Below are 13,138 nucleotides of genomic sequence, written 5' to 3'. Positions count from 1 at the left end.
GTGGTTCTTTAAAAAACTAATAAAAGAAAAACTTGTGAAGAAAAAACTCAGGGTAGCTGATGTTTTCTATCCCTCAAAATCACTTGGGCAGGAGTCTGAATAACTCTGTTATTCATGCTCTCAGGATCTTTCCTGGAGTAATGGCATTGAGTCACATGAAACCAATCAACAGCTGTGGTAGTTCATGTGATAGAAGTGAGTGGAAATAGCCTTACCCTTCCTGGATGTTTTTACACTAACAAAGCAGCAGCTGTTGTGTCTTGTAAGCAGAAACTCTTACATGTTAGCAAGTTCTTCACTTTGCAGTAGCATCATGTCAGCAGCTGAAAGAAGCTTTGATGTAAGTATACGGAGAGGAAAAAGTAACCCAAACCAAATTTGGGAGGAAAAAAATTGGGGAGAGTGACTGTTTTGAACTACCTTCAGTATTTTTTTGTGTGTTCTGTTTTCACTAAGGTCCATGTCTCCTTGCAGTACTTCATCTTGCTCTAGAAGTTCATATACCGACTCCAAATCAAGATCCAATTCTTCCTGCACTCGCTCCTCCTCTCGATCATATAGACGTTCCTGTCCTCGTTCCTACTCAAGATCACCACCATATCCAAGAAGAGGCAAAGGGAAGAGTGGCAGCTCTCATTCTAGGTCAAGGGCACATGGTTATCACAGGTCAAGGTCCAGGTCACCCCCATCCAGAAGATCCCATTCATGGTCAAGATCTCCAGTATTTAGAGCCCAGTCTCCCACTAAATGGACAACACCTCAAGGGCAAGGAGAAAGGGAGTATTTTAAGAGACACAGAGAAGTTCCACCATACGATAAGAAAGCTCCCTATGGCAGATCTGCTGCCTTCCGACATCCATCTGAAAAGGAAAGATACAGCGCGTGGGAGAGGAAGGTGGACACCAATCATGAAAAATCTGCTCACATGGAACCTGCTGTGAAAAAAGTGAAGAAGGAGTAGCCAGACACAGACAGTGTTAGAACATCTTCCTCTTAAAAGGATGAGAATACTTTGATAGTATCCTGTAAAGAGTAGTTCCCATTTTGGGAAGCTAGAAGGGGAGTACCTTTTGGGGAGGGGGGTGTTGCAGAAGCCATTCTGGAACATGGACAGTTGCATGGCTATTTTTCTCTTTGTTTACTAGCTATACTTTACTAGTTATACTTTGTGTATAAACTCAAATCACACGTTCATAAGTAAAGTTAAGATTCTTTTAGCCTCGTGTATTCCCTGGCATGTCTGTATTACATTTCTAAGTAGCATCTTACCATAAGGGAACATAGAAGTCTCAAAAAAAAAATCAAACCAAAGGAAAAATCCTGGAGTGGGAGGGAAGACTTAGAGTTAGTTAGAAGTAATTCAAGTAAATGAAAGAGAAAGCAAACCCATTCCCTTCTTGTTTGCTCTGACTGTCCCTGATTTGGGCTGTGGGTGGCTGTCGCAGGGTGGAAGCCTTGCATCTCTCTTCACAAGTCCTCTCTCCCTCCCCCTGTAAAAGCTCTGCAGCCTCAGGTGCTTCTGGTCTTGGAGGCACAATGAGCTGCATTCTTAAAGCTACCTCAGGTCTTGGTCTACAGAGAGGGGTTTTGGTCTTGCTTTTGGTTTGGTTTCTCTTTTTTCATACACATATCCCTGTATGAACTTCAAAGCAGAACCTGGATCTGTGTGTGGCAGGAATAAATCACTGGAAAGCTTACCAATTCTTGTTGAACACTAAAGCAGCAAAACTAAAATTAGTGAAGTTGTTTTTGAAAAGAAGACGCACAAAATCTTATGCTTTGTGTATTTCTTCATTGTGTTGCCTTATGTTCACTGTCATTCTACACTTGCAAATTTGTCCTGCTGTTCCTGCAGCCAAAGCAAGCAAGTGGATCCTTTTTGGTTTAGTATGACTATTTCAGTAAGTGCAGGGATCTCTGGTTGGCATTTGTCCTTAGAGGCTGCAGAAGTGCAGAGTCATGCCCATTGTTTTAGCGCGGTCAAGCACAGCTGTGATCCTTCCTGGCTGAACTTTGAGTTTAGCCAAGCCATTGGGTTTTAGGAAACCACTGTAATTTACATGCAGCACTGCAGCAGTGAGATTAGCCTTTTCCTGCTATTTTCTGTCCCCTTCCCCACTTGCTTTGTGTTAGTTTCTGTTTAGTCTTCTGTTGGAAGTGGGAGTTAATACATTGACTGTCAGTTCTGGGTTTTGGGGTTTGTCTTTTCTTTTTCTATTTTTTTTTCCCAATTCTTCTGCATTATTATCTTCGGGTTTCATCCAAGTTGCATACATCGCCTGAGGATGGAAACATTTACCCTGCTCCTGGGAGCAGGGAGGGCTCAGGAGCATATCTGAAATGCTTGTACAGCAGGGCAGGCAGTGTGAGAAACAACCAAGATGAACTACAAGCCTGGGTCCATTCCCAGAGCTAGGATATCATTGGTATCAGTGAGACTTGGTGGGGCAGCCGGGTGTCAGCTACAGCTGCTCACATGCTGGAGTGCAGGGCAGTCCTGGGAGAAAAGCAGGAGCCAGGCACGTGCGTTGCATTTGCTGAGCAGGGCTGGGTCCCCGGAGGGCAGAGAGCAGTGGCTTGAAGAATGGCAGCCTCAAAGGGCGTGCAAGGTGCGGGAGCTTCCTGCTGCCACCCTGGCTTGTGGGGATAGAGCTGAGGCACCCAGCCGAGTGCAGCCTGGTCCCTAGGATGGCAGGGCAGGCTCTGCCTGAAAGTGGAAGAGCTGCTCTCAGGGCCCTTGAGGCGTAGCATGGCTTCATGGGCACCAGAGCTGGGCCCCAAACCAACTGGCTCAAGGCTGCTTTGGATTTTGGAATGGACCTGAAGGTGGTGCCCAGTATCTGCTCAGAGCAGACAGAAGGCGGCCTTAGAGCAGACAGCTTGTCTCCTGTGGATACTCTGCTATTGCAGCCCCAGATTTTGCAGGTGGTTAAGGGGGATTGATGTGAGAGGTGGCCACACTTGACAGAAAATTGAAGGAAGACTTGTGGTCACTTTGGGGAGAGGAATCTGGCAGAGACAGCAGTACCCAGGAAACCCCATCAGTAATGGCATGGAAGTCCAAGACGACCTAGCTAACAGCGCCTGAATGACCACATCTGTTCCCAGGTGTGGCAAACATGGGAGCAAGGGGGGGGGGGGAAATAAGCAGGGGTAGGTCCCTTGTTTGGGAGGAGGCAAGGGTGGAGAAAGGCGGGAGTCAAGGAAGCTGAGGGGGGTGTACAAGCAAATGACCACAGGCAGAGAGAGGCACTGCAAAGTGAACAGCCAACTCTTGTAATGAATTAAACAAGAAGCTGGGATCTTGAAAACTGAAACTAAGTCCCTCTTTTCAGCTGAGGGAGGGAGCATCAGTGATGCCTTCAGGCTGTGTCACAGCAGGTTCCCCTGCAGCCCCAGGGACAACACAAGGGAGCCCAGAGGGGCAGAGCAAGTGCTGCCTTGGGCTGGTGCTGTGCTGCTGAGCTGGGCCGGGCTCCTGGGACACAGGCAGCTCCTGGCAAGCAGGCAGCGCTGCAGAGAGACAGCTCTGCCCAGGAGCAGCTCCTGTGCCAAGCGCAGCAGGGCTGAGCGCAGTGCCTGCAGGCAGGGAGGGGAGAGGAGGGAGGCAGAGAGAGGTTAAAGGCAGTGTGGGGTGGGAGGATGCTGAGAGCTCACTGCAGGAGAGATCTTCACAGCCCTTGACATGGTAAGTCACTGGCTGTAGGACAATACCGGTGCAGTTCCTGGAGGGATCTCCTGAAGCTGGTACATCCCACAGCTTACAGGATCTTACAGGATACAGTCATCTGACACAGTTGAACAGCCAGGACTGGTCCCTGTCCCTGCCCACTGCTGCAGAATAGGGCTGACTTCTCAAGAGCCTGTGGGCAGATGCCCTGCTCCTCATGGCCCACACGGCCAGCACCAACCAGGGCTTCAGGCACAGAGCTCAAGGAAGGTCTGCTAGAAAAAGAAAAGGGTGTCTATGTATGACAGGGGGAGTGTCTATGGGAAATGGCTTTCATTTTGCTCAGAGAAGTCTCCCCTAACTTGTCACTATCTTTTTCTCCAATGACAGTCCCCATGCCCAGAGGCAGCAGATGTCCAACAGCAGCTCCATCACTGAGTTCCTCTTCCTGGTGTTTGCAGACACGCGGGAGCTGCAGCTCCTGCACTTCTGGCTCTTCCTGGGCATCTACGTGACTGCCCTCCTGGGCAACGGCCCCATCATCACCACCATAGCCTGTGACCACCACCTCCACACCCCCATGTACTTCTTCCTCCTCAAGCTCTCCCTCCTTGACCTGGTCTGCATCTCCACCACTGTGCCTAAAGCCATGGCCAATTCCCTGTGGGACTCCAGGGCCATCTCCTGCTTGGGATGTGCTGCCCAACTCTGTCTGTCTGTCTTTTTCATTTCAGCAGAGCTTTTTCTTCTCACTGTCATGGCCTATGACCACTATGTTGCCATCTGCAAACCCCTGCACTACGGCACTCTGCTGGGCAGCAGAGCTTGTGTCCACCTGGCAGAGCATGGCAAGCTGAAAAGTCCTTCACTAGCATAAGCAATACTTAGCAACAACTAAAACACCAGTGTGTTATCAACATTCTTCTCATCCTAAATCCAAAACACAGCACTATGCCAGCTACTAGGAAGAAAATTAACTCTATTCCAGCTGAAACCAGGACCGTATCTATATATACACACCTTAATAAGCTGGGTCAGAGAAATACATCCAGAAGAGTCATCAATCTGTTCACAAAACATTAAACACATATTCAAGTTCTACAATCAAAACACAGCAATAGTTCACCTCTACTGTAGCCTGAAAGGCTGCATTGTATCCTCTGAGTGTCACTGAAAGAGGCATTTCCAACCCAGTGTAATCTGTATTTGTTCAAAAAAGTGTCCAAACCTGTGACAGCTCCAGAGTGCCTCTGTGGTTAATGAGAAGAAACCAAACTCACCAAACCCGCCTGAGATCAACTTACTGCTCCAGACTATCTCAGAGAGGGACCCTTGTCAAATGCTCACAACTGCTTAAGAGTCAAAGGGGTAAGGAAGCTGCCAATTTTCAGCTAAAAAGGAATTTCTGAGAATAAATTGCAGCCACACTCCTCCCTCCCAGCTACCTATGGAACAGCTTGCAGGAATGAAGTCCTCAGGCCACTGGTTCGTAATGGACTGCTGTGTTTGTTGAGAACTAATGACTGGAGGGCAATTTTTCCACAAGGAAAAAGGGGAACTCTTCGCTTGCTCCTTTTCCAGTATACTCAAGTCTATTATGCCACAAGCAGCACTTAAGCTTACACTAGTAAAACATTACCAGAAAGACACTTGAATCACTGCTTATTATGCCTGAAGTTGTTCAAAAGCGTAGAATAACATTTCACAATGTAAAATGAACAGCTCTCCTCAAGGGGTCACTAACTGGATCAGAAGAGAGTAAAACCCTTCCTTGGAAAATGCTCTTGTCCTTTAGTGCCTAACGCAGTGGAAGAATTCAAGGGAGCAGTTTTAGCAGACTCTGGGGAAAAAAATCTCTACATGCAGAAGATGATTCCTCACTCCAGTTCATCATTCCTTCTCTATATGTTTAGAATCATACGGTGGTACACTAAAGAAAGGCTTAACTTCTGGGAAATTAAAGCAGCATCCAACCCTGAAGTCACCCAGCTCCAAAAGCATACTGCAGGCAGAAGTGAAGACAAATGACAGGGATTTTACCCACAAATGCACCAGGCTCTAACCTTGTGCCAAAATTTATACACTGGGGTTTAGGTATTTTCATTTGCAGACAAACTATTCAACTAAACTGCTTCATCTGAGAAAGTGGAAAGATCAAATGCAGAACTTTACAATAGCACTTTGTGTAGCAACGATGTTTAATTTCACGGCAATCTATGAAAGACATTTATTCACTCAGAGGGGCCCAAAGAATATCACTTCAATCATACAGTTTTAGGAACAAACACCCAGGTATTTAAGGACATGGAAAGGAATCATTTAGCTGCACAGAACTGTCCTCAAAACATATGGGATACGTGGCTTATCGTATTTGTTTGAACACCCAAATCAAAAGTAAGAAACAGTACCAAGTTGAACAATAATGGTTTCTCAGGGGGTTTTCATCACATTTTCAAAAACAATTAGGCAAAAAAAAAGTGTTTAAAAACAACAGCTAAGTGATACAATGTGAAAATGGCAAAAAAATGCACTCCAGACAATTTGTATTGCAAGAATCAAAAAGCACACAACAACCGATACAAACATACAAACTATTATGCTGAATCAAATACATTCTATTTACAACATATACTCTGTTTTACTGCAAAAGAGATGAAATTACTGTTTGGAAAATTAATACAAGGCTACATTGTTTAGAATTAAGTGCCGTGTGTAGAAAAACAGTGCGAGACTGTGGTTTTACATACTGGTTTTGATGGTCCACGCACTGGCTCTGTTCGACTTCTGCAAGAAGAAATGGAGGTGATCAGAACTTAAAATAGAGCACGTACCTCCTGAAGATGAGGAAGTACAAGGAAATGCTTGAGATTATCACACAGTGGTTTCTTCGTACATTTCCCTTCAAGAACGTACTACAAGGCAAGTAATGCATTTTTGAAGGCCTCTCCACCATTACAGCATACGGTCAGCATTCCCAAACATTAACCACTCTACCAGCAGTTTCTGCAATGTTTCCAGACAGAGGAATCAAAAGCTAATCTGCACGGCTAGTTTTCAACGTTACAACAGCAGTGCCATTCTTTCCTTGTCCCCACACACAGGGATTTAGTTGAGCTTTGATGCCAGCAGCATCTGTCCTCTCACTTTAGGGCAGCATTACAATACCAGGAGAGGGTGCCACCCAACCAGAAACGGAGGATGCATTCACAAGGCAGCACTGAGCATCCATACTTAAATTAACCCCCCAAACAAGGCCATGTTTATAAGCACAATGCTGTGGCGTCCACAATTACTCAGTAGTGCCTGAAAGCACTGCAACAACTGCTGCAGTAACATGCCCAAAGTTTACAGGCAGAGCCACACAAATTCAGGGTTTTTGGCTGGCAAGTGCATCACAGGCACCAGGATGCTGCTGTACTGTTTGTTCAAGACACACTGTAACTCATCAGTATACTTTATTTATGGGGAACCCACATCAGAAGGACATGGCAAAACCACAAGCTAATAACACCTACTAACTGTGGTGGAGAGGCCTATCTTTAAGAAGGCTGGAAAACATGACCATTCAAACAATGCTAATGTAGCTGATACACAACTGAACTGTGTGAATACAGAAATGACAGCAATAATGCTGTAGGCAGGATTGCATTTGAGTGTCTGTCATTTTAATCAATACGCCTGATTCTCTGTCCTCTCTAAATCTTAGGAATACAGAACTAAAACCTGGAGCACAGATATCAGCTTAGGGTAAAAACAGACTTAGAAAGAGAACTAGCAACAGTTGGCAACGTGCTAAACTGCTTCCTGCATTTCAGGTTTGGAAAGGATTAACTATTCCTTCATCGTACTCGCACAAAAGGCAATACACTTTGGGATATTGTTCTTTTTCTCTTGCCTGAAATGGATGTTGTCTTTAGGAAACTGATACGAATCCCTTATGAATGGAACTTCTTGTTTGCACGGTTCGCCAGCTGGCAACCCTTGGTCTTTCCTCTACAGCTAGGATGCAAAACCCCCAGCCTTGGGGCATAAGAATACCTGCCATATCCCACCCTCCCTCCCCCAAAGGCAAGAAAGAGTCAAACCCCAACAATCAGACACTTCTGAGATGGGAACAAGTTCTGAGTTCCCACTACGATGTGGCTCTGTCTTTACTATAAAAACAATAAAAGCAAACAGACATAGCAAGGAATCTCTCCAGACAGAGGAAACAGGATCTACATCCTGGGTATCAGCAAAATCAAGCCCCTGAACAAGCCCAAGAGTATCATCTTAAAAGTTACCATTGCTGCAGTTGGAACCCTGTGTCCCAGCAGGCCTGAACATGGAAGTTGACTTTGGGACAGATACATTCAGCTATCAGAAGTCCTGGTTAACAGGGGAGGTCCCTGATGACAGGAGGCTTGCCAATGTGACGCCCATCTACAAGAAGGGCCAGAAGGAGGACCCGGGAAACTACAGGCCTGTCAGCCTGACCTCGGTGCCGGGAAAGATTATGGAGCGGTTCATCTTGAGTGAACTCAACAGGCAAGTGCAGGTCAACCAGGGGATCAGGACCAGCCAGCATGGGTTCATGAAAGGCAGGTCCTGCTTGACCAAGCTGATCTTTTATGACCTGGTGACCCACCTGGTAGATGATGGAAAGGCTGTGGATGTCATTTACCTGGACTTTAGCAAAGCCTTCGACACAGTCTCCCATAGTATTCTCCTTGGGAAGCTGGCAGCTCATGACTTCGACGGGCATAGTCTTCGCTGGGTTAAAAACTGGTTGGGTGGCCGAGCCCAGAGAGTAGTGGTGAATGGAGTTAAGTCCAGTTGGCAGCTGGTCACGAGCGGTGTTCCCCAGGGCTCTGTTTTGGGGCCAGCCTTGTTTAATATCTTTATCAATGATCTGGATGAGGGGATTGAGTGCACCCTCAGTAAGTTTGCAGATGACACCAAGTTGGGTGGGAGTGTCGATCTGCTGGAGGGTCAGATGGCCCTGCAGAGGGACCTGGACAGGCTGGACCGATGGGCCGAGGCCAACTGTATGAGGTTTAACAAGGCCAAGTGCCGGGTCCTGCACTTGGGTCACAACAACCCCATGCAGCGCTACAGGCTTGGGGAAGAGTGGCTGGAAAGCTGCCTGGCTGAAAAGGACCTGGGGGTGTTGGTTGACAGCTGGCTGAACGTGAGCCAGCAGTGTGCCCAGGTGGCCAAGAAGGCCAACAGCATCCTGGCTTGTATCAGGAATAGTGTGGCCAGCAGGAGCAGGGAGGTGATTGTCCCCCTGTACTTAGCGCTGGTGAGGCCACACCTGGAATGCTGTGTCCAGTTTTGGGCCCCTCACTACAAGAAAGACATTGAGGTGCTGGAGCATGTTCAGAGAAGGGCAACAAGGCTGGTGAAGGGTCTAGGGAACAGGCCTTATGAGGAGCAGCTGAGGGAACTGGGATTGTTTAGCTTAGAGAAGAGGAGGCTGAGGGGAGACCTTATCGCTCTCTACAACTACCTGAAAGGAGGTTGTAGTGAGGTGGGTGTTGGTCTCTTCTCCCATGTAGTTAGCAATAGGACAAGAGGAAATGGGCTCAAGCTGCGCCAGGGGAGGTTTAGGTTGGAAATTAGGAAAAATTTCTTTACAGAAAGGGTGGTCAAGAATTGGAACAGGCTGCCCAGAGAGGTGGTGGAGTCACCATCCCTGGAAGTGTTCAAAAAATGGGTAGATGTGGCACTTCGGGACATGGTTTACCTAGTTTATCTAGTCTACCCTTGATTGGTTTAGTGTGGACTTGGTAGTGTAGGTTAATGGTTGGACTGGATGATCTTAAAGGTCTTTTCCAACCTAAATGATTCTATGATTCTATGATTACAATCTACCCCATGACAACAAAAATTAACAGTGGCTTTAACAACAAAGATGCAATCTGAATGCCTCTGTAAACTAATATATCCACAAAAGCAGCTAACACACTGAAAGCCCTAACAAAGGGTACAATGCTGTATGGATACTTACACAACATAGGTTTTGCTGGTACCTTTGACTCCTCCAACAGGGATTCTCCTAACAATCACCGATGAGTTCTTAGCAATCAGGGCATTATCATCTGTGTATTCTGAAAACAACACAAATGCAGACAAAAACTGTAGTCACTTTGTAAGAATGTATAGTACTATGACATTACACATCACTTCAGGGAATCCCTTCACAGGTATGAAAGCAAAACTTTAGAGGTAACATTGTGCTTTTAACATCTCAACACACTAACGGGACATTCCTAGAAGTCTTCAGATTTGGTCATCAAACACAAGCAGCAAAATCATTTCTGTTCTTTTAAAACAGTTTGTTGTTTGCCAACAGCACAATGGTCTCCAAGGTCACTCAGGACTGACAGAACACAGAAGACAGCCTGCCATCTGCATTAAGACCAGGTCAGAGGCCCAGCTGGGGTTTGTTGTTTACGTTGGTCTGTTGTATTTTGCCTGAGAAGCAGAATAGCACATGCTCCAAGTGTTTTCAGTCAGAATGTTACAGGGCAGGAAAGAGCATTCCAGAATCCTGAGCCCTCGAGTTTACAGTTCTTCCACAATCCTGTGAGAACATCTATTCCAAAAGACAGGTCAAGAAATTCAGATCAAATTAAGAGGAGGCAAGTTGAAATGCATCATTCCTGAGTGCAGGCTTTTTGAAGAGAACTCTGCCTTTATAGAACATGCCTCTAGAGTAAGCATGGAAGAGGACACCCCTGCCCCCCCTGCTATTTAAAATAGGACCCAACCATCCAGTATAGCTTCCCAGCATCTTCAAAAGAGTCCATCAGATCATTTTTTCCACTGACATTTAAAATCCTGTTACCTTTTAGCGAGTTTAAGCATCTACATCTGATGAATAAAAACTGAAATTCATGGTTATGCATTTCAAGCAAAAATTTGGTATACGTATACATTACACTGAAATGTATTCTCTAGCTTTGCTCTGAAAACCACAGGGAGATTTTTGTGTTTTCACATGGAAAACACCCTTAAGAAAGCTTCAGGAAGCACCTCTGTCACTAGTACACCAAGTTTAATATTTTAGACTCCTTTTACAAAGGTCAAAGGGCAACACAACCGACCTAGAGGAGGATCTGGTCACTGGTGAACAAGAGGGATGCTCTTTAAAGCATGACAGATACTCCTTCTTTAACCTCACCTTTAGGGAACACCACGCTTAACAGAACCTAGGGAAGCAGACACTTTTTCTTCACCGCATTCTGAGTACGGATGAAAACAAAGCAACACACTTTGTAAAACTGGTATGATGTATATTGCAGTAACACTTTATGGGGTAAAATCTTTATGAGCATCATTTTCTCTTCTAAAACTTTGCTTTCTGTTCCTCACCTTCTGTAACAGAATCCACGTTTGGCCTATTTCAAAACATTTTTTCTCCTGGGGATAATAACTGGGCTCCATCACAGTTTATGACCATCCATCAGTCTGGTTTTAAGGCTCTGTTTGACACAGACCCAACTATTCCAGTAGTGACGCCAGCCAGTTGGCCATTCAGCCTGCTAGCATTCGTGAAGCTGACAGTACCTTAGCAATTGAAGACAAAATTCAGAGACCCTTCTGCAGAAAAGCCCTTCAGGCAAATTAACCATTTTTCAAAAGCTCTTGACAATTTCATTCAATAGAAATAGAAAAATTCAAGACTCCTGAAATGTATCTCTATCTACGCGTGTCATGCAATCCAATGGCACCCCTAGGACCCCTAACATTGTGCTCTTAAGTCTCTTCACAGACATTCTCCTGAACATAGTTTAAATATCTTGTTGTGGTTTAACCCCAGTCGGCAACTAAGCACCACAGAGCCGCTCACTCACCCTCCCCTCACACCCCACAGGGATGGGGGAGAGAATTGCAGGGGAAAAAAAAGTAAAACCCCTGGGTTGAGATAAAGGTAGTTTAACAGGGCAGCAGAGGAAGAGAAATAGTAATACTACTGCTACTAATGAGAAAAGAACACACAAAGCACAAAGTGATGCCCTTTGTGATGCTGTTGCTCACCACCCGCTGACCGATGCCCAGCCCATCCCTGAGCAGCAATCGCTGAGCCCCAGCCAACTCCCCCCACTTTCTATACTGAGCATGACGCCCTATGGTATGGAACAGCCCTCTGGCCAGTTTGGGTCAGCTCTCCTGGCTCTGCCCCCTCACAGCTTCTTCTGCACCTGGCAGAGCATGGGAAGCGGAAAAGTCCTTGACTGCCACAAACACTCCTGAGCAACAACTACAACATCAGTGTGCTATCAACATTATTCTCATGCTCTCATTCTCAATCCAAACCACAGCACCACACCAGCTACTAGGGAGAAAACCAGCTCTGTCCCAGACAAAACCAGGACACATCTGCAGATAAACAGGGAGCTTTAGGTGCCCAAGGCCCCGCGCCCGCCACCCCCATGCACCTTTGTTGGTCTGGGCGTTGCTGATCTGCAGGTCGCAGTTGGTCGCCTTCAGCTTCTCGCGGCCCATGATCTGGCGCTTGAGGTCACACAGGGGGATGTGGAGGCCACTGAAGGTGACCGCATCATAGCTCAGCTGGGAGGAGAACTTGTAGTGGACGCACGGCATGCTCCTCCTCACAGCCCAGCGGGCGGCCACACGATGGGGAGTGGCCCCCGTGGCCCCGGCTCCTCCTCCGCTCACTCTCTCACATGCAGCGCTCCCAGGCCCGACCGCTCGCTATGGCCACTCGGGCGCCCGGCCTCAGCATTCCACCCAGGGGTTTCCTGGATGACAAGTGCACAGGCTGCCTCCAGTGCCTCATGTCACCCAGCGTGTTACGGCAAAAGGCCTGCATCATGGGGGCACGGCAGCCCCACCCTCTTCCTCCTAACCCTGAGCTCTCCCTAAAGGCAATCGCCATTCCTCCACACCTTCTTCCAAAACCTTCCCGTCTACCACATCCACTGAGCGGGCAAGGGAGATTCTCCAGAAGCCCTTACGTGAAACCCATTCGAATAAGCCAGCACGCTGGCCATTTTTTTCCTGGAGGGAGTTCATCCAGCCCTGCACACTGCCGCATAACGTGGATGTTTGCAGAGAGATTCACTTGCTTTTCTGCAGGAAGCCACAATCAAACTAAAGGTAATGGTAAGAGTTTGGCTGCCACTACGGGCCCAGAGCATCCTGATTGCTCTGAGTCATCTCCTCTGGGTCCCAACCTTACTGGTTTACCTGAACAGCCCAATCCGGCACATGCTAACCCTTGCACAGGAAATCATTTGCATCATTCAGACTTACCTGAAGATTAGACTACCCTATTTGCACAACTACCAGGGCAATACTGGATAGGTGAAGAAAGGGCATTCCAGGATTTACCCTCCACCTGAGCTGAAAAGGGGATTCTAAGTGCATTAATACCTTCCGCACAGGTTAGAACCACTATCTCTTCTGCCTCTGGAGGTCGTAGCTACTGATAGTTATGGGAAGAAGTGTTACAGCCCT

The 13,138-nt window shown here is 46.8% G+C and overlaps 1 protein-coding gene across 1 annotated transcript; it reads right to left on the bottom strand.

The window, feature by feature from the left end:
• Positions 1 to 488: 488 nt before the first annotated feature.
• LOC142596238 (E3 ubiquitin-protein ligase RBBP6-like) lies at positions 489 to 12,262 on the bottom strand. The gene is made up of 5 exons (XM_075725324.1): positions 12,097 to 12,262; positions 9,663 to 9,762; positions 6,418 to 6,454; positions 4,691 to 4,735; positions 489 to 638 (listed from the first exon to the last, which is right to left on the bottom strand). The coding sequence occupies exons 1-5, from the start codon at positions 12,260 to 12,262 to the stop codon at positions 489 to 491; spliced, it is 498 nt and encodes a 165-aa protein (XP_075581439.1).
• Between the last annotated feature and the right edge of the window lie 876 nt (positions 12,263 to 13,138).

The sequence above is a fragment of the Pelecanus crispus genome, chromosome 29, assembly GCF_030463565.1.
Source record: "Pelecanus crispus isolate bPelCri1 chromosome 29, bPelCri1.pri, whole genome shotgun sequence".
Classification (NCBI taxonomy): Eukaryota; Metazoa; Chordata; class Aves; order Pelecaniformes; family Pelecanidae; genus Pelecanus; species Pelecanus crispus.
The sequence above is the reverse complement of the archived record's forward strand: the minus strand, read 5'-3'. Positions and strand labels throughout refer to the sequence as shown.

Coding starts and splice junctions, on each gene's coding strand:
- LOC142596238 (XM_075725324.1), bottom strand. CDS start 12,262: ATGCCGTGCGTCCACTACAAGTTCTCCTCCCAGCTGAGCTATGATGCG. Junction 9,763..12,096: donor CAACGCCCAGACCAACAAAG/GTGCATGGGGGT, acceptor TGTTGTTTTCAG/AATACACAGATGATAATGCC. Junction 4,736..6,417: donor TGCGTGGACCATCAAAACCA/GTATGTAAAACC, acceptor TTTTGTGAACAG/ATTGATGACTCTTCTGGATG.